Genomic DNA, 22,334 nt, shown 5'->3' with positions numbered 1-22,334 from the left:
AGTAATTGCTACAAACCAATGATTAATGATATTCATATATAATCACATCTATGATCTATATCTAGTATAACTATTCTTATTTTATATATTTTATTATACTGGAACAGCTTGTGCCCTCTGTCTCTTGCCTTGGCACCTGGGTGGCTTGCTGCCCACAATGGGGGGAATGCTGAGGATCCCAAAATGGGAAATAGTCCGAAGAAGGTAAAGATAATATCAGTCCTTAGTCTGGATGGCTTCTTGGAGCCACAGCAACCTCAAAGGAGCTAATGTGAAGTAAGGTCTTCCCAGTTTCATTGAGAACTGCAGAAAGATGGAGATAGAGTGGCAAGACACCATCCCTTCCTCACTCCCCCACCCCAGCCTGCCATCCCAACTAGTGTGCATAGTGTGCACATGTACAGCAGTACTTGTGTGCTTACTCAGTCCTCCCCCTTTCCCTCCCCTTTCCTCCTTCTTTCCCTCTCCCTCTCTCCCTCTCCTACCCTCCCTCTGTCTCTTTCTCCTCTCCCTCCCTCTCCCTCAACCCCCAACACACACACACACACACACACACACACACACACACACAGACACACACACACACCTGTCTTGAATAACCAGCAGCAAAGTTAGGATAACTCACGTTCATAATTAGACAAACACAAAAAGCCCCTTTGTGTTTGAGTCCTTATTTAGTTATTATCTTTTTTATTGGAAATATCTTTATAGAATTTTTCTATATACAAATTAGGTACTCTTTTTTGGGAGGGGGTTGGACAGTCTTGTTCTATTGCCCAGGCTGGAATACAGTGGCACTGTCTCAGCTCACTGCAACCCCCACCTCCCAGGCTCCAGCAATTCTCATGCCTCAGCCTCCCAAGTAGCTGGGATTATAGGCGAGCGACATCACGCCTGGCTAATTTTTGTAGAGACGGGGTTTCACCATGTTGGCCAGGCTGGTCTTGAACTCCTGGCCTCAAGTGATTCTCCTGCCTCGACCTCCCAAAGTGCTGGGATTATAGGTGTGAGCCACTGCACCCAGCCAGATAATCATTTTTTTTTAAATTCAAAATTTAAACAAAGAAATGTATAAACTTGAAATGAAACGTTTCTACAGTCTTACTCTGTAATCTTACCCCTCCTCACATCCCACATAAAATAACTATTAATGTCTGTTTGCTCTACTTATTCTTTTGGATATTTTGTGTGCCGATATGTGCGTAAAGCAAATGTAATACACGTGTTTCTAAACCAAGTTCATCCACATGCGTGGCTCAGTAACTTGTTTTTTGTTTTACCACTTGATCATATGTCACCATCTTATCATGTCAATGTATATAGATCTACCTCTTCCTGTTTGATGGGTACAGAGAATTATATTGTATGCATCACCATAATTTATTTAACCATTCATCTGCTGAATCAGTGAATCTTTTCAGCTTTTCACTCCAACATTCTTATTCCTGAATCTTCGAACAGTTGTCCCTTTATTTCCTTAGGATATATTTTTAGGAGGCAAATTTTGATACGTGACCTCAAAATTTCCTCTAGATATTATAGCAATTTACGAGTCCACCAGAAGTCTATGAGAAGGCCTGCTACCCCACACAGTATCACTAGACATTGTCAATACTTTTTAGTCTTCACCGCTTAGATGGACAATAGGATATTTAATTGTCTTTGCTGCTTCTGGTTCTTTGTGTGTTTTTTGTTTGGACAATTTGTCTTTTTCCTATAGAGTGTTCAACTGGGCTCATTTCTAGTCTATAACTCATTTAGATTTCTCTTAAATCCAAGAATATTTAAGAATTTTTTCAGTTACTAAGTAGTTTATAGATTTTGTATGGTTTTCATTATTTTTATTTTGACTGCGTTGTGCCTTCTTTTACTTTTTGAATGTTTTTCTTTTATTTATGTTCCATGGGCATTGAAGAATATGAAAGGAGTACAAGGGGCTATATTTCTTTTACATAAAATGTATTATGCTTTCTTTCAAACAATATACATTATGCTTCTGTATTGCTTTTTTTATTGTTAACTCTTCCTGTTGTTAGCTGATCTGTTGTAATTGGCTTTTTGTTCTAGTGATTTCAAAGTTCTATATCCCGTTTTATTCTGCCAGTGATCTTGTGTTTTCATTAATTCAGTTCTCAACAGTAATTATCCTGTTCTTTACCCTCTTTTTATTTTGGAAATCTTGCTTTTGTTTTTATTTTGAGGAAACTACTTTTTCCGTTTCTAGACTACTCTTGACAGCCTACTTTTGTTTTTATCAATATGTTATCATCTTGTATCTCTGAGAATACTATTTGTGTTTTGTTTTACAATGTTGTCTGTTTTTTCCTGCATCAACTGCATTTTGCACTTGAGCCATTTGGTTTGATTATTCAGCTGGATTCTTTATGTCCCATAAGTTTTATTGTTTATTTACTATCAAGTCATAACTAAGAGCTGGACTCTGGTACCAGCCTACCTGCCACTCTTATTTGCTATGTTGCTCAGGGAGCTCTTTAAGCCCTCTGTTCCTCAGTTCTCTTTAAGATGATAATTAAAGAGGGTACCCTCCTTAAGGTTGCTATGAGGATTGAGTGAGCATATATAAAGCACCTAGAACATGACTGGCATGTAATTCCCAAATGATGAGAACTCCCACCTGGAGCTAGGTGGATTGTCAATTTTACCCAAACAGAGTATTCCTAAGCACAGCAGGCTGTAAGTGACCCCTAAAGGATCTCAGGTGGTGGGTGCTATACTGTAGGTGGGAGCAGGTGTGCCAGATGGAAAGGGGCATGGGCTAGGCAGCAGGCTAGCCCATGAGGTTATTTCCAGGGGCACGGACAGGAGAAGCCTTTCAGGCGCATCTCCCTACCCTGCTTCAGCCCTGATCAAGCACTGGGGGTGACCAGAGGGATTTGTAGCCAGGTTTGCTCCAGCAAGCTGGGCAAGGATGGTCCCTTCCCAGGAGTGCCCAAGAGGCGAAGTGGTTGGCTGCAGGAATCTATGGCCAGGCTTACCCTTGGGTGTGGTCCAAGCTGGAACATGGGTCCTGCTTGGATGTGTGTGACAAGAGTGGAATGGAAGAATGGGGCGGATGGGCCATTGCACTCCATCCAGGCCTGGCAGCTGACAGCAGGAGGGCAGACCCATGAGCTGCTGTCTCCCTGTCACCCTTGCCTGTGTCATCCGTGCATAGAACACAGAAGTTTCATCCTGTAGGAGTGGAACCTCTTCTCAGCTTCTAGTGTTGAGCTGGAGGGTTTTGTTTTGGTTTGGTTTGGTTTGGTTTTTAATAATCAGTGGGCCAGCTCAGATAAAACTTGGATAAGAAAGGGAGGGAAAGCCTTTTGCTCTTGGTCCTGCGCCTCTATCTAACATTTATCAAATACCTATAGCACACCAGGTTCTGAATCAGTTATTACTGTCCCCATTTTATAGATCAGATCATCGAGGCCCAGAAAGGATAAATGACCTTCCTTGAGATCTCACAATCACCCCGGATTGTGGATTTTGAACATGTTTTGTCTAACGTCAGTCTTTGCTCTTTCCAGTCTGCCATTCAGGCTGTGGTCTGATTCCATCTAACAAAATATGCATTGAATACCTGCTCTGTGCCAGAGACTGTGTGATGCTGTGCAGTTGGAAACACAAAGACCAGACCAAGGCCAAGCCTTGTCTGCCAAGAGTTCACATTCTAGTGGGGAAATAGTCAAACAGACAGCTACTTCCAAGATAAAATAAATGCTATAAGTGCAAGCCAAGCAATGGAGTTCAGTAACAGAGAAGAGAGAGAGGAGTTCAGTAACAGAGAAGAGAGAGAGGGACTGTAGAGGCAGTCTTTCCAGGTAGGGGTAGGAGAGCAAAAGCATGAACATAGGGGAAAATATAGGATCTGACCACGAAAGGGCACTCACTTGACGTGGCTGGAGCTGCATACATGTGGGCAAATAAGGCTGTGTGGGTAAAGAGGAGTCTTTACACACTGAAGGCCAAGATGAGAACTCTGAATGGATTTCTCAGCATAATAAGGAGCTGTTGGAACATTTTAAAGACAGTAACAACGTTCAGTTCAATTTAAAAACTTGGAGCCTTTACTCAGTGCTGGGCATGCTGCCAGGCACGGGGGTATAAATATAAATAAGAAACAGCTTTTCCCCTTGAAGGTCTCAGTATTATAGATAGAAATTATATCAGTTAGGAATGAAAATAGAAAAACGGACTAAAGCTGGCTTCAACAGATGGGGGTTCATTTTTCTCCTGGAACAAGAACCTGAAGGTCCCATCCAGACCTGGTACCGCTGCTCAGGAAGCCATAACCTTTCTTCTTGCTCTGCCATCCCGAGATTTTCATCCTCATGGCTACCTACTTGGCTGCTGCAGCTCCAGACATTATGTCTGTGTTCCAGTCTAAAAGAAGAGGGAAGAGGAAAGGGCACGGAGCTCTCTCCTAATGAAAGTTTGCTTGTGTATTTGGGAAGGACCACTATCCTTAGAGATATTGTCCTACATCTCATTAGTCAGAACTTGCCACGCCTGGCAGGGGAAAATGGGAAATCAATTTTGCTTTGCTTTTAGAACCTCAATAGTAAAGAGAAATGAGCAGTTTGGAAATGAAGCACAGATCATCCAACCCACAGTTTCTGCTATAGATTCTAAGATAATGTGATAACTGCTATAGTAGAAGTATGCACGAAACACAATAGAAAAGTGTCTGCGAGGACAGATCATAATTCTGTATGGCAGTTGGGAGTGGACTACAGAGAGGAAGCACTTTTACACTTTAAAGAACCATAGGAGCTCCCCATGCAGGGTGGAGGTGAGGCCCTCCCAAGCATGTGAAAGGGAGGAAGATAGGAATATACACAGCTGCTTCTGGAAGAGCTCATTGTCTAGGGGGGATATGAGGACTTCAGGAAGATCCGTGGCAGCAGTGCAGAGGATAAATTGGCTGGGAAGCCAGGGAGGAGCCTAGGAGCACTGTTTGAGGGATCCTGGTTATATTCAAAAGAACTGAGTCATTTTGTATGTGCAAATGTGGTTAGGGTTGAAGCTATTGTTGACTGGCTTCATGGAGGGGGAAGGAGGAAGGGAGAGGAGACAGTCCTCTGCTGACATGCTTTCCCTACAGAGGTCTGGGACCCATGGAAGGTGGAGAACTTCTCACTCTGAACACTCGGATTTCTGCTCCTGATGCCCATAAAGTTCATATTTGGCTAATAGTCCTTGTTTTTTAACTTTATGGATACTTCTTAATGATTCACATATAGGGAAAACTGAAAACTCCATTCTTGGATTTTGGTCACCATGCAGCAGGCATTGGGGGGCATGGTTTTGATTAACCAGGACCCCTGCCCAGTGGAACTTGTCTTCCTGGGAGGATGCTGGGCTAGAAAAACATCTGGTTGTGCCCGAAACCTGGATTCCCTTGCTGTCATTTCAGATCAGTCACAGGGCAGCAATTCCCCACTGTGGTCAGTGTTGCCTCCCTCCAGCCAGCAAGTGGGCAGCTGGCCCAGAGGAGGCAGAAGGCACCAGAAGTGAAGCTTGCATTCACAGCTCTTGCCAGGAATTATGGCCGCAGGTTCAGTAGCTTCCAGAGGGTTTATTTCTGAGCAACTACAGCAAGTTAAACCTTAAACAGAGAAGGTCCATGTACTTACACTGCAAGAGCTGACCTCCTAAAGGAACTGAACAGAGAAGCAAACACACAGTGGGGTATTCCTTTGTCAGATTTAAGGCTTCAACAAATCAGGGAATAGCCAAAAGGAATGTAAACATTTTTTGAAGGAGAGGATGTGGATAGCCTGGTAGGTATAAATGTAGCTTTGAGAATGGTGGCACTCTCTGGCCATTCAGCTTTTCGTGGAACACCTCTAGAGAAAGAAACTCAAACTACTTCAAATTATCCTCATACGATAATCCAACCGAGCTACACTGAGTAGTTGAATTGGCCAGAATGCATCAACTTGGCTACCGGTTTAAGATCCTAAAACTGAATTCCAACATCTCTTAGGAAGAGAATAAACTGTTCAACCAAAGAAATGCACATTCCCTGTGGGTTGACCATACTGAACCAGTATAGATCTCTCCCTTTCCAAAAATAAGTAAAGAAATAAGCAAAAAATACATAAAATAAACTTGTGTGATGCCACTTAACACATACCATTCATTAAAAGAGAAACATGTCCCTGAAAAACTACAAAATTTTTTTTCTAAAAATGTTTTACTATAATAGACAAGAAAATGTAAATGGGTATAGACATAATAATCTCATTTGAATATAAGAAATATGGATGATCAATAGAAGATAGATGATAGAATGTGGGAGGACAGATTCTGAGATAGACAGACAGTGATGAAGGTGACAGAGGATGCGAAGAAATTAAACACACAGTAACAACTAAAATCCACGACAGCAGCATTTGCCTTGTAAGAAATAAAAGCATTGAAGTAGTAGACAAGCTAGACTCTAAGTAATGAAAAGTAGACAAACATGGAAGACAGAGTACCAATCCAGGAAGCACAAATGCAGAACAGCAATGAAACGGAGCAGAGGGAATAATAAAATATAAAAGGCTACCATCTCCCCTGGGGAAAAGGTGGGGAGTGGGGTGACCAGGGCTAAAATGTTCTCAGTGAAGTGAAAGGATTCATTGAATTTCCAGGCAAAAATTAAAGTAGATACAACGTGATGAAAAATGAAATCATTGCAAGGGGTGAGAGTGCTTACTCCACAAAGTAATTCAGGGCTCTAGGCCTTGGGTGAGGTAGAAGGGAAAGCAGGAGGCAGAGGCAACCTCTGGAGCAGATCAAGGGTATAGGAGCTCAGGATGGATCATAAAAAATCCCTACAAGCATTTGGCAAAACCAGCTCACACAAGCAAGTACACAGTCATCCCTCATTCTATAAAATATTCATTTACAAAACCACTACAACTAATCCAACCCTCCTAAGACTCCTTTTCTTTAACATAATACCAAAGTCCAAAGCCAGTGGTGTTATTGGTCCCAAGAAGTGTTGATTCAGCCAGGAAATATAATTCACTTACAAAGGTGACATATTATTCTCAGATATGCACAAAAGCCACATAAAATTGGCTCTCATAGGCTTCCTGAGGAACTTACAAAAACATTGTAGCAGGCTGAACAGTGGCCCCCCAAAGATGTCAGGTTCTAATGCATGGAACCTGGAAATATTGCCTTCTTTGGATCAAGGATCTCTGCAGCTGTGATTAAGGATTTTGAAATGAAGGGGCTATCCTGGATTATCTGGGTGAGCCCTAGATGCAACCACATGCAACTTTGTAAGAGAAAGACAGAGGTTTTGTACACGTAAAGGAGAAGGTGATTCAAAGACAGCAGTAGAGGCTAGAGTGATATAGCCATAAGCTAAGGAATGCCAACAGCATCAGAAGTTGGAAGAGGCAGGAATAGAGTCTATTCTGGAGCTTCCAGAGGGGGCATGGCCCTACTGACACATTGACTGAAGCACAGCAATACTGATTTCAGATGTCTGGCCTCCAGAACTATGAAAGAATAAATTTCTGGTTTTGTTTATTTTTGTTTGTTAGTTTGATTGATTGATTTGGATTCTCGCTCTGTTGCCCAGGCTGGAGTACAGTGGCGTGATCTCGGCTCACTGCAACCTCCACCTCCTGGGTTCAAGTGATTCTCCTGCCTCAACCTCCCGAGTACCTGGGGTTAAAGGCAACCACCACCACACCCGGCTAATTTTTGTACTTTTAGTAGAGACGGGGTTTCACCATGTTTGTCAGGCTGGTCTAGAACTCCTGACCTCAGGTGATCCACCTGCCCAGGCCTCCCAAAGTGCTGGGATTACAGGCATGAGCCACCATGCCCGGCCAAATTTCTGTTGTTTTAAGCCACCAAGTTTGTTGTAATATGTTACAGCATCCATAGGAAGCTAATACAGACATATAATTTTTAGCCTACTGAGATGTTTAGAAAAACTACTTGGTACTAAGAATTGGTGACCATGAAAGACTGTGCATAACTTGGGCCTGTAGTCCCTACTTATATTGTTAATGGTTTGATGGTTGGGGGAGGGCATAGGGAAAAGTAAAACCTTTTTAAGATTTACTGCCTTACATAAGAAGAAGTAAAATGGTATAATATATTATTTTTCTTAAATTTGATGATTAGGGAAAATACAAGTTTAGGAGTACTTTTGAAAATGCTTAAAGACAACCACCCATAGAATTTAAAACAAAATGTGTACTTTGCAAATCAATAAAGAAAACTTAAAAACTAAGAAATATAACCCAAAAAAAGCAAGAAAATATAATAAACAAAAGCATAAAACACAGCCAGGCATGGTGTCTCATGCCTGTAATCCCGGCACTTTGGGAGGCTGAGGGAGGTGAATCACTTAAGGCCAGGAGTTCGAGACCAGTGTGGTCAACCCAGCTTAAACCCCATCTCTACTAAAAATAGAAAAATTAGCCGGGCATGGTGGCACGCACCTGTAGTCCCAGCTACTCAGGAGGCTGAGGCCCGAGAATCACTTGAACATGGGAGGCGGAGCTTATTGTGGGCTGAGATGACTCCACTGCACTCCAGCCTGGGTGCCAGAGTGAGATTCTGTCTCAAAACAAAACAAAACAAAAAAGCATAAAACAGGATGGTGGAAATAAGCTCGTATTATTACCAACAGTAATGGCTAACTGATATAACAGATAATCCCCAAATCTCACAATAAAGGTTAATTTTTCACACATTTCACAGTCCAGTGCCACTCTGCAGTGGGAACAGGGTCCTGGGTGGGGCTGGAGGTATCTATCCCACAAAGTAATTCAAGGCTCCAGGCCTCATGTAGAGAAAAGAGAATGCGGGGAGTGGAGGCAGCCTCTGGAGCAGATCAAGGTTACAGGAGCTCAGGATGGGCAGGAGACTGGGAGGGTGACCGGATATAAGGCCCAGAGCACAAAAGTGCTATCATCTGAGGCTTCTCTGAAGGATCGGCAAAGAACTAAGGTCAGGTGCCTGAGCAGAGTGCAAAACTCAGATGCTGAGCAAAGGGTCTGCAGAGGGAGCAAACACAGGCTCCCAGAGAGAGGCCCCAAGATGATGGTGCACAGGGAAAGGAAGCCAATACGGTAACGTGTAGAGCAACTACTGACTGACCTGTGGCAGGGAAAGCAGGAGCTGTAAGGAGCTATGAGCTGGGAAACATTCATATTGCAAGGCAAAGATTCTTGGGTTGGATAAAATTTAAAAGAATGCTGCTAAACAGAAGAACAACAAAATTTCAAAAATAAAAGGTTGGGACAAAAGAATAGCATGAGAACACATGGAAGTAAAAAGCAGGGATCACAATATTACTTTTCTTTAAAAAAAAAAAAAGATAAAATTCAAGGTTAAGTAACATGAAAAGAGACGCAGGGAATGCTTTCATATGATCAAATGCATGGTCCACAATAATGCTAACAGTCGTGAATCTTTCTGCACTAAGTAACCTAATGAGAAAACATAAAGCAAAATCTGTCAGAAATATGAGGAGAAATTGACAATCCTTATAGGAAACTTTAGCACATCTCTCTTAGTCAAGTAAAAAATATAATAAATTGAACAAAAATGGAATTATTTTAGGTGATTTTACCATTTGATGATTTTTAATACTATGTGCTAGATGCTTTATATGTGATTTCATTTATGATAATACTCTTAGCAATGCTGCTTGATAGATTGAAATTACAGCCATTTTACATGGGGTAAACTGAGGCTCTGCAGGGTCACCAAATTAGCTCTCTCAGAACTAGTATTTGAGGCCGGCGCGGTGGCTCACGCCTGTAATCCCAACACTTTGGGAGGCCGAGGCAGGCGAATCACAAGGTCAGGAGATTGAGACCATCCTGGCCAACGTGGTGAAACCCCGTCTCTACTAAAAATACAAAAATTAGCTGGGTGAGGTGGCATGCACCTGTAATCCCAGCTACTCGGGAGGCTGAGGCAGGAGAATAGCTTGAACCCAAGAGGCGGAGATTGCAGTGAGCCGAGATGGCACCACTGCACTCCAACCTGGCGACAGAGCAAGGGGAAAAAAAAAAGAACTACAATTTGAACCCAGGTCTTTGGCTCCACAACTAGTGTTTTTACTTTACGGAAACATTTCTTCCAAGGACAAAGATACATTGGCCCCTCACAGAATCCCTGACACCGACAGGGCAGACTCTGGACTCTGTCTAGTGATAGGCAGTCTCAGAGCCTCTGGTTACAGGGTGATGAGGAAGAGAGGGCAGCTGGCCAGAGGTCGCCCAGCACGTTAGAGGGAAGCACAAGGTCACAGCCTAAGTCCAAGACACCAGTCACTACCCTGGAACATTCTGCGGCATTTTCAGTGACCTGAAGCCCAGTTTTATTTTTCCACTTTAGAAAATAACCAAAGAATCTTTTATTTCTTTTGAATGCCAGCTGGTCCCTGAAGAGAAAAGCCTTTTATTTTGCTCTAGACACCAATGCTGGATTTGGGCTTTGGGCTGTCTTCTCAGTTTTTGCTCTTTGGATAGCATGGTACTTAATTATTATTGTCTGCTATTATGATCATGGTTTAATTGTTAGTTTGCAGCTCGGGCAGCTTAGAGGGGGGCATTTGATAAAACAAGTATTATTTTCTTATTGCCTTTTCCAATGTCACCAAGGATAATTTCAGCTGCATTCTCATGTGGGGACAGGAGTGATTTCTGACCCCCTTTCCCCTGCAGCAGCTGTTCGTTCACATGCCATTTTCCCCTAATGTAAAGATCCACCATCGTGACTCACATCAGTGAAGGGTTTATTGTGTTCCTGCGGTGGTGACTGTTGGTTAGGAGCATCCAAAGCCCTTTCATATTCTGGGGCCCAGTCAGAAGGCAAGTAAAATCAACATGTCAAGGTGCCATGAATTTTTTTTCTTTTCTCATTTTTGCATGCCTTTCCAATTTGCAATGGGATAGAGATAAACTGCCTATAAGCAGGGAGGTGGGAATCTTTTTTTTTTTTTTAAATACCTAGTGTGTCCAAGTTTCCTTCAGACTAAAAGAACTGAGGACCAAATCCCAGAAGTAAGTTTTGCCTGTGGACAGCACTTGAGAGGGACAGGCCCCTGCAGTGAGAACCCACTGTCCTCCCAACTTCTCAGATCTAGGCTCTGGTAGAAAATCTCCTGTTGCTGAAGCTGAATGTCATGAACCTTACACTAGCCTCAACAAAGCACAGTGGAGTCTCAGAGGGGGCTGGTGGGAAGAGGTAAGGGAGTGAGGGCCAGGTGGGTGCACCCTTAGCTAGGGCCTGCTGTTAGTTGGTGGGGGGGAGGGTGGGTGTTGCAGTGGGAGGTGGAACTCTGAAAACACCATGAGGAAAGGCATGTGGAGATCTCAGACTTGAACAGGAATATCTGCACATCCCAGGATGTCCCTGCAATCAGCAATGAAGTCAATATCCAGCCCCCGCAGGGCAAGCAGAACTTCAAGGCAGCCCCACCAAAGAATGGGAGGGAGAACCAGGGGCCCAGTGAGACCCAGCTACCTGAGGTGGCATACTTGCTGGAGTTAGACTGCAGATTATCATGAGTGCCCAAGATGCAACCCAGGCAAACCAGATACCAGACTTAGGAGACCAACTCAAAAGCCCTTCTTTGGTGGAACCCCTCGCTCGCTGCCCTCAGCACTGCCCCAGCACCAGGGAAACTGCTCTCACTAGGAGAATGGGGACTATGACTTCCGCGCTTCTCTGCAGCTTGGACATTATCACCATTCCCTGAGCCACCGCTTCAGCTCTCAGCCACCCGCACCTCATGCTTTGTCTTCCTGAAGAGCTTGTCATTTCCTGGGTGGGCCAACCTCTACATTCCATCGTATCTTTGCATACCCTCTTTTCTCTGCCCACATTCTGTCCCCTTCTCACCCTCCTCACCCACTCCCTTCATCTGGACTCATCCTGTTAATCTCTCATCTCTCTTTTCTCTTATAAAGATATCAAGACTCAGCTCAGTAGTTACCTGTCCCAGGAGGCCTGGTCTCATCTCCCTGACCTAAGTTAGGGACCTTCTCTGTACATACCTTTACTGTAGATTGTACCACAGGCAGGGGGTGGAAGCATGCCATATTCCTATCTGAATCACCAGTGCCTTGTACTTACTATTTATAGATTTAAAGTATGACTATCAGTATCACTATAGGCTCAGGGAACCTACAGGGCTGAATTTAAAAAGTGTGAGACTGTGGTTGCAGTATCCCAGTTTCTCCCAGGTTTAGACTCAGCAGCGAGCTCTGGCCCAGGTTCTGTGTGGCTAGATTCTATGTCTTTGGTAGTGTAGAGCACCAAAGATACAGCTGTAAGATCAAAGGGGCTGGATGTGAGTGGTGAAGGAAGAGCTCAAAACTTCCAGAGAAATAGGAAGTATCTTCCTTAGTATATAGGATTTGTTTGAGTTGCCTCTTGTAGAGTGACAGATGCTTGGCAAGGACAGTGGGTGAGTTTGGATGAACCACAGGGGTCCCTGAAAGCTGGTGAGCCATTCTTTCATTCATCAATTCAATCAAACAACATTCACCAAGGGGCTAGTACGGGTCAGGCCGCATGCTGGGTACCGGAGATATAGAAGTGAATGTGACACTGGCACAAGAGTTAAGGGATTCAGCAAGACAGGGAAGTCAACAGATGACTCTGATAGAGCAGGAGCCTGTAGAGGGAGCATCTCTCCAGACTGCAGGGATGGGGAGGATGCGGAGAAGCCTGTGGAAAAGCTGCCCACTAGATGTGAGGCACCTACCAGTACACATCAGTCAGGGGGTAGAAGAATTTACTACGGCTGCTGCAACAAACTGAATAGCTTAAGATATCAGAAATGTGTTTTGTTCACAGTTCTAGAGGCTAGAAGTCCAAAATCATGTTCTCAGTGGGCCAAGGTCCCTCTGAAAATGCTGGGGAAGAATCTGTCTCATGTCTCTCATAGCTTCTGGTGGTTGCCAGGAACCCTTGGCATTTCTTGTCTTGCAGACACATTACTTCTATCTGTGCCTCCATCACATGATCTCCTTCCCTGTGTCTCCCTCATGTCTCTGTATCCAAATCTCCCTCTCTTTTCTCTTATCATGATATCAGTCATTGGATTTAGGGCCCACCGTAATCCAGTATGCCCTTCTTGTCATAACTTGATCACATCTGATTATATTTCCAAATAAGATCAAAGTCACAGGTACCAGGGGTAAGGACTTGAGCATATCCTTTTGGGGGACACAAGTCAACCCACTACAGGTGGCATGGGGGCATGTGCAAGGGGAACTTCCAGGCAGAGAGAAGGCTCTGAAGCAAGAGAATAAGAAGGAAATCAGTAAAGGGTGAGAAGAACGGGAGAAGGCAACTGGGGCAGCCCAGGAGGGACTTGGTGTGTCCCCTTGGAAGTCTGACTTTATCCTATAGACAAGGAGGAGAGACTGGGTCAGAGGAGCGGTTCAGAAGGATCACCCTGGTCCTGATGGAAAAGGTGGATTGAAAGGATGGGAGGGAAACTGGATCCCGGAAGGCCAGTTACACTTTCGATGCCTCTGAATATGCTTTTCCCTCTTTTGCCATCTTCCTCTCCCTCAGTTTCTCCACACTTTCCTTTCTTCAAAACTCTTTCAAAGACACTGCCTCCTTGAAGCTTTCCTTGCCTCTTCAAATTAAAAGAAGAAGATGGTGTAAAAGAAAGTCCTTTGGTGCCAGACATGGTTTGAATACCGGCTCTGACCCTTGCTAGTTGCCTCTGTTAATCCCTTGGAACCTCAGTTCTTCCACAGCAAAATAGTGAGAACTCACTCTCAACTGCAAGGTGTTATGAGGATACTCGGCAATGTACATAAAGCAGTTGGCACATAGGAGATTTTCTACAAACATTTAGCTCTTTTTCTCCTCCGGTTATTTTGATGGCATCTTATTTATCCCACTCTTTAGCACCTATGGCATATATTATTATGTTTTGGGTGTCTCCTTCAATAAGTTTCCTCCAGGACAAACGCAGAGCCTTGCACATTTCTGCAGCTCTCAACACAGAACTTGACATGCAACGTGCTTCATTCCTCTTCCCTGGAAATGGCCTGTTTTGTGTTTGTGGCCCAAAGAAACGCGCACGCAGACAAGCAGGTCATCAATAGGAAGGCAGATCTTTTCACCTCTTTCCCCCACTTCAGTTTCTCCTACCTGGGGGCACAGTGCAAGGGGGAGGGGGCCGAAAACTTTTTTCAGGATATCAAAAGTCAGAAGAAGACCCAGTGTTCACCTACGGGGGAGCTGCTCACACAAACCCCAATGTCTGGTATGGCCTGGAATTCTCTCTATTGATCAGAACTGCTCATTAGCATTTATAGACTCTGATTTCTATAAGATGAGAAAAGTATTCAATAAGAGTCTTAATAAATGTTGTTGGGTTTGGCAAACCAAGTCTTTACTGGCGACCATCAGAGGTTTATAATAAAAGGGGTCACTGGCCCCCTGTGGCAGCCCCTAGCTAATTTCCCTGCATCCACTCTTGCCCTTGTCAATCTTTTCTTACCCAGGCACCAAGAGTGATCTTAAAATGTAAATCGGAACCTGTCAGATCTCAGCTTAAAATATACCAGTGACTTCCCTCAGCTCCTATAGTGCACGCCGAACATCTTCCCCCCACCACAGAGTCCCGCCAGCCCTGACCCTGCCTGCCTCTCCTGGCCCAGCGTCAGCCTCCATGGCCTTTCCATTGGGGCCTTTGCACATACTGTCCTTTATTCACCACAGGCTTCCTCCCACCTCTCGCCCCGCCTGCTGTCCACATGGCTTGGCATCTTGCTTAAATGCCACCTCCTTAGAAGGTCTTCTCCGGCCACTCTGTCTGAAATGGATACTCTGCCTCAGCACTCTGCCATGTCCTGCCCTGTGCTGGACACAGCTGATAATTTTTGAGTGAGTTTGTGTCTGGGGGGGTTATTGCCCATCTCCAGAAGCTCCCGGGGAATGGCACCCTGTCTGTCATCTTCACTGTTATACTGCAGCACCCCGCATATGGGAGGAGCTTAAGTGAACAAGTGCCGAAAGGGGCTTGAACTTGAGCCTCTGTCCTTTCCGTTGCCAACTTGTATTGTTTGTGCACACAGAGAATTCCGCCTCCTCCTCCCCTCTTCTACACTCCTCTCCACAACATCAGTGCCAAGCCTTTCACTTTGTCTGTTTATCAGATCAGCTAAGCCGAATGCAATGAACTGGCATTTTTAATTCATATCAGCTTATGTATGACTCACATGTAAACTGTTGATGACTGATAGAGCCTCTCCAGCCCCTCCCTAGCTCTCAACCACAACCTCTTCCTCCTAGAGATGTGGGCAGCATTGTCAGGAGACAGACTAGAAGCACTAAGGTCTGACCTGGATTAGTATTAAATAATAGCAATTCCAGCTTACTGTCTAACCAGCCCATGACCTTGGGCAAGTTACCTACCCTCTCAGAGCCTTAGTATTCTCATTGTTAAAGATGAGACTAGTCCTACCTACAAAATAAAGATGCTTGCATGGACTCCATGGGCTAATGTGAAAGTGCCTTATACACAGTGGTTGTTATGGAAACACATTTTCTTTCATGTCTATTTAGTCCCCATATTCTTGCTTTTCTCAGCTTCCTGTCAGACTGGGGTTTCATTTATTCATTCATTGATTCACTCACTCATTCATTCAGTTGTTCACCCTCAGGATTTCACATGGCCTCTAGAGTCAGTCTCTAACTAGAGCACGATAAAGCCCAAACTCCCATAGCTAATTTTGAGACTCTCGTTCTCTTCCCTCTCACAATCCAGCTGTATTCTCTATGGCATCCTGATACCACCTGAACTCAAGTATGGAGTTGCCTTTCTTCCCGGACAGCTTCACCTTCTGTCTGCCTCCGGATCTTATCTCATGTTATTAAATCCAAAGAAAGCACTCTCCTTTCACGCCACCCAAACTTCAGGTCTCATTTCCTTTTGCCTTCCCTGATGAGTGTGGCCCACAGCAACCTCTTTTCTGAGAGCACGTACAGCCACACCACACGGCTGGCACTTGGTCTCCTCTTGGCTGCCGATTTCACAGTGCATTGATCACTGCAGAGAAAGCAGAGAAGGCAGGGGGCAGCCTGGCACAGCAGTGAGTATGCATGTTTGTGCTCTGTCCTAGGGATCTCCTTCTCCCTCTTTTCTATCAAATGTGGGGCCCTAGCCTCACACAGGTCCGGGTTTTGAGGAATCCTTTCCTATATCTATAAAAGATTCCACCTAGGAAATCCAAGAGATTCTCTTGGTTTCTAAGAGTACTAACTAGTACTGAACTAGTACTGAAAGTAAGAAACACACACACACACACACACATATATATATACACACATATATATCTGACAATAAATAACTAGAAAACGTAACTAAACATTAAATCTCATTCACAATAGAACCAAAACCATAAACTTATGGACTGTCAAAGAGGAAATTTAACAAGAGGTGTGCAAAGAAGAAAACCGTAACAAAGATGAAAAACATAAAACTTTGCAAAGTATGTAAACTAAGTTATCTACAATGTTCCTGTCAGGGGAAAATTAGTAACACAAAGATATCAATTATCTCCAAATTAATCAATGTGTGTATAATTCCAATCAAAATCTCAATCACATTTTTTGGGACTTGGTAACCATAAAGTTCATCTAAAAGAGTAAATTTGGGGAATTAGTAAGTTTTAGGTAAAAAAAGTCAAAATTTGAGAATATGGAAACCCAAGTAAGCTGAGTAGCTGTATTCCTGGTACCACAAGTAGATTCTAGTATAGGGAAAGGAGAGACCACTGGAATTGAGAGAAGAGTCCAGAAACAGCGCACAACCAAGGGGACATTTCAAACCAGTAGGAAGAATCAGGATTCTTCAGCTATGAGCGTGTCATCATCCATGGGCATCATGGGCACCATCCAAAATGTCAGACACATCCTAGGCAAGCAAGGCCTGGTTCCACACTCATGAAAATTATGATCTAGTTAGGGAGAAGCATGGTCTACAAATAAGTACACTAAAGATAGACTGGTAGATGCTACGGAGGGAGTAAACAGATGTTTTGGTAGGCAAAGTGTGGAAAAGGCTACTTTAGATAGGTGTTGGGACAATTGAGTGTCAATTTGGAAGAACAATGAACTTATTCGCCTCAAAAAATGAAACTAGCCAGGCGCAGTGGCTCACACCTGTAATCCCAGGACTTTTGGAGGCTGAGGCAGGAGGATTTCTTGAATCCCAGCATTCAAGAGCAACCTGAGCAACATAGAAAAACCCCATCCATACAAAAAATAAAATTAGTCAAACATGGCGGCATGTACCTGTGGTCTCAGCTACTCAGAAGGTTGTAGTGAGTATGATTGCACCACTGAACTCCAACCTGGGTAACAGACATACCCTGTCTCAAAAAAAAAAAAAAAGAACAAAAGAAAAAAGAAAAGAAAAAGAAAGAAACTATACAAGTCCCAGGAAAGTATTAAAGTTTTGATTAAAGTTTTGTTTGTTTTTGAATCATTGGGTGGGGGAGAGGTTTGCCCAAGCATAACATGACATCCAGTATCCTTAAAGGAAAATATTAACATATTTGATTACATAAAATGAATCACTTCTATACCAAAATGGATACCACAAACCAAAGTTAAATGAGAAAAAGTCACCAGACACTAGGAGAAAAGATTAGCAACAAATACATCATATAAAAGAGAAATCAAAATATATAAGATAAATAAAAGTCATAATATATAAGTAGAATTTTAAAAGTTTGCATCCATCAATTAAGATGGATAAAGAATTTGAAAGATACAAGTGCCCAGTAAATATGTGCAAAGATACCCAACCTTACTAAATCATCTAAACTCAAAACTGCCAGCAAGATTCCATTGTGGCCTAGCAGATGGGGGAGCATTTTCATAAAGAATATATTTACAACATTATAATATCTAATGCTGATGAGGTGAAGTTTAGAGAGAATAGTAACATCAATACTGATTAGTGAGAATATAAATTTAAACAATCACTTGAGAGGATTATTTAGCAGGATGTATTTTAAAATTTTTAAATAGATGCCCTTCTCCTCCCAGAATTACTTTGGCAAGTCAACTGAAATATCCACAGAAATGCAGAAAGCTACGTAAATATGGGAATGTTCCTTGCAATTTCATGTGAAATTGTGTTATATAACAATGTCTGTTTCTGCAGGAAAAAAAAAAAATGAGGGTGATGTTTTGTCCATGATGTAGTATTAAATGAAGAAAGAAAGTTATAGAAAACTACATAAAATATGTCTCATTTTGAGGGAACAATGTATATGTGCGCTCACTGAAAAAAGCTCTGCAAGCATATGTACCAAACCTACTATTAATTGAATAGCTCTGGAGAACAGGTTGGCTGTGTGAAAGAGAGACTTTTTTTAAATTCAGTACATCTGTATATTGTTTGCCTTTTCTCTGCCTCGAGTATGTCTTATTTTTAAAATTTAAAAAGATGTTTTTAAAAAGAGATAGTGATAAATGGATTGGATCCTGAAACACAAAAAAAGACATCAGTGGAGAAACTGGTGAAATTCAAATAAAGTCTGGAGTGTAGTTCATAGTAAGTGTGCCAACATTGCTTTCTTAGTCATGACAAATGCACCATGGAAATGTAAGATGTTAGCAATAGAAGACACAGTGAAGGGTCTATGGGAACACTGCACTATCTTTGCAACTTTTCTGTAAGTCTAAAATTGTTCCACAATAATAAAAAATGGATTAAGAGAGAGAATCACACAGGCTTGTAGCCAAGATATCTTTGGCTGTTGGAATCTTTGGTTCCAGAAAAATTCAGGTTACTACTTGAGCTCCCTTGATCTGAGAGCTCTGTCTGTGTCCTGCAGACCCCCACACAGGGAGACCCCTATCTGGCCTCCTGAGGTCTGCAGAGATTATCTAAGACAGGCCTATATATAGCTAATATCCCCAGAGTTCTGCTCTGGGAAACCGAGGTATGAGGTCACCCCTACCTGCACCGTGGCTGGGCCAGCTTCTCAGAGACTCCACAGTTCCCCCTGCCTTCTAGCCCCAATTATTATTTATTTTACCTATATCCTTTGTCCAAGCCAGATCCTGCCTTCTCAGTATTCCCCTCCCAACCTAGAATGGTAACAATATGGGCTCAGGGAGAGGTCTGTGGGCTATGTAAGGTTGAGGAGAGGGATGCAGTCTGACAATGGCAACATGGAGCTCATAATAAGAAAAGGATGCACAGAAGCTACACTTCTCACTCCTGCACCCATTGCTGGAGGCCCCATTGGGAGGAGCTGGCCTGGTGAAATCATGAGGATGCTGCCAGACGCTGCCTTCTCTCCCTCCCTGCTGGGCTTCATAGGTTTAGGGCTTTGTAGGTTTAGGGCCAGGCTTCGTAGGTTTACAACCTTTTGACCAGAAGCCCCTGGAAAGAAGGGGCTGAGCCCAGATGACCGCTGCCTCTTCTCTCCATGCAGGCTACACTTCCTGGTGTTTGACACAGAGGAGGTTCACGACGTGCTGCGCATCTGGGATGGGCCTGTGGAGAGCGGGGTTCTGCTGAAGGAGCTGAGTGGCCCAGCCCTGCCCAAGGACCTGCACAGCACCTTCAACTCGGTCGTCCTGCAGTTCAGCACTGACTTCTTCACCAGCAAGCAGGGCTTTGCCATTCAATTCTCAGGTCTGTGCGTGCCCTCTGCCAGCCCCACTCCACATATCCTGACACATGGCACCCACCTCCCTCTGGCCCTCGCTTTCCTTCACCCCTCAGTCCATGTAAGGATAGTTATTGAGCATCTGCTATGTGCCTGGTACATAGTTAGCACCTGTTCAAATGTCTGTGCTGAGCTCACTCTGGTAGGGAAGACAGGTGGGTTAATAGACACTTACATGCAAATAGATAAGCATCTGGATGGAGACATACGGACTATAATGGTCACCTTGGAGCATCAAGGAAGATGTTCCAGAAAAGATGATGTCCAAGCTCAGACCCGAAGGACAAGCAGAAGTTACTCAAGAAAAGAAAGTGTTTCAAGGAGCAAGTAGTCATCTATGACAAGGAAAGGTGCCACTGAAATGGACTTTGGAGGACTTGTGCATCCCTATTACATGGAAAACAGAGAAAAGGGCATCTTAGGTGCAAAGAACACATGAACAAGTGTAGATGCAGGAATGTGGGTTCCGGAAGTGGAGGGCTACCCCATGTGACTGAAGCACAGGGAATGAGGAGGGATGTGGGAGGTACAAGTAGATGGTGGCTTGGGGCACGGTTATGAATGAGCTGATGGGACATGCTGCACGCTCGGGTTCTTAGTTGAGTGCAGGTTTCAGCAAAGACTGGAAGCCAACATGAGTCATCTACGTTTTATTAATTAGGCACTGCAATAGCCAATTATGGAGGAGCATGACAAAGAGCTACCCAAAATGGCCAATGCTCAAACATCCAAATCCCAGTATGAGATAATTTATATGACTGGTCCTGCCTCTCCCTGGAATGCATCATCTCATCTCCTCTGAAGTGCCTCTTCCATCATTCCTCTCCCTGAACAAGTGACTCTGCCTCGGTTTCTGCTCGTGTTTATTATACAGCAGCTGTCTTCATTACCATCTCCTTACTCCACCGTGTGTGTGGTGGGAGGGAGGGGGGAGTTTCCATGGTGATTCCAGAGCGATTTCTTGTGGCACCTGTGCCACGGCTTTGCCCCCGAGCTCTTTCCCAGTTGGTGTATCAGCTAAGGGTGGTTGGGGTATATCCCTGGCACCACTGAGATTGTTACAGAGTTGCAAATCCTGCTTCTAGCTCTTTTCTTCTACGTCTGTCATCTCCGTGAAAATGAGCATTTAGCAGCGTGGGGAGCAGATGAGAGTCTCCGGCATCACATTGCTTAATACTTATTAATTTGTTCATTTAACACTCATGCATGCTTCCAGTCTAGCATTTTCTGTCTATTCCTAAGAGTTCCATGGAATACTAATTGATATTGCAAGGAAAAAGAAGTTTGCATGATCAAGTGATGCTGGGGAGGTGCTCAGGCTGATGCAGACCTAAGGAAATGTTCTGCAATATGGGACCTCTGAGAACGTTTGCTATACTAATGCACTTAAATTCAAAAGATGTCTGGTAGGTCACAATTTCCAAACATATTCCATCATGGATGACTTTTTTCAAGGCCATCTCAAGAGACTAACATTTCGTGGAACAAACTTGGGAAATTGCTGGGATAAGCAATGGAAGGATCTCCTAGCAGTAAGGAGGGTAGAATGCTAAAGAGATGGCTCAATCCACTCTCTGGGGAAAGGAGTATTATGCATAATTAAAACCAGACATATTTTCTCCAACTGTGCCCAAGCTGATGGGTACGGCTTAAAAAAATTTTTTTAAAAGTCCATAATTGTGCTGACAAATTCCCTCACAGATTTGCATTATCTGACCTCCACTGCGTCCTCAGTGTAGCCACGTGGGACAGAGTCCCTGGGTGCTCTCCTATGCTGTATGCAGGCTGCTTTCCCATGCACTGCCCAGCTCATAGAAGTCCTATTCATCCTTCAAGGTTCATCTCAGATGCCACTGCCTCCTAATCTCCCCATTCAGAGTAAAATTGCTGTAGCCCACAGCACCCTGGCACTTTACTTCTATTTATTCAGCACATTGTCAATACCAGGCATTCTGTCTCGTCTTGAAGCTGGGCACGTACTTGACATCCCACTAAAAGCTCTTAGAAGACAGGGTCATGCCACGCCTCCCGACTCTCTCATAGTGTATGTATACAATAGGTGCCCACTCACTGCTTAGTAAGCAAATGGGCACATGAAGATATGAACACATGAATGGATGGTTTTCTCTAATATAAGAGTTTCCTTGGGCAAGCTGCCCTTAGCATTGCTTAGGCAGAGTAGCATGGTCAAAGCTACCTAGCTTGGGCTCCAGAAAGGTCATGACAGCATGGCCCAGTGTTATGGACATAACCAAGGTTTGGGAAAGGTCACCTTCCCTGTTGCTGTCATCAGTTAGCAAATACCAGGACTACTCTAGGGAAGAGAGAACGGCTCACCCCATGTTAACTTTATAGTGTGTATTTGACAGGGGATTGTACAGAAATGCCAGGGACGATTAGTGCAGGCTTGGCTTTATTAAGTAAACATGACTGTGTAACATCTAACATCCTGTCTGTACCACGTGGATCCAGCCTTTCCCCAGGTGCTTCACCAAGCAGCTCCAATTCAGGAGCATTAAAGAGAGAAAGTGAGAACAGAAAAAAAAGGTGAGCGGGAAGCATAATCGCAGCCATCTATTGAGTAGGTGCCACATTAAGCTCTTCACTACATCAACTCTTATAATTTTCACA

The 22,334-nt window shown here is 43.7% G+C and overlaps 1 protein-coding gene across 1 annotated transcript in view; it reads left to right on the top strand.

Moving 5' to 3' along the window:
* The window catches only part of CSMD2 (CUB and Sushi multiple domains 2), a 655,178-nt gene that overhangs the window by 484,357 nt on the left and 148,487 nt on the right, over nucleotides 1-22,334 (top strand). Inside the window, exon 26 of the mRNA XM_025355777.1 lies at nucleotides 19,467-19,669. Coding sequence (XP_025211562.1) covers nucleotides 19,467-19,669 — 203 coding nt within the window. The remainder of the gene's footprint in view (nucleotides 1-19,466; nucleotides 19,670-22,334) is intronic.

Source organism: Theropithecus gelada, chromosome 1 (genome assembly GCF_003255815.1).
Source record: "Theropithecus gelada isolate Dixy chromosome 1, Tgel_1.0, whole genome shotgun sequence".
In the NCBI taxonomy this organism is placed as follows: domain Eukaryota; kingdom Metazoa; phylum Chordata; class Mammalia; order Primates; family Cercopithecidae; genus Theropithecus; species Theropithecus gelada.
This window is presented reverse-complemented; position numbering and strand designations above follow the sequence as displayed.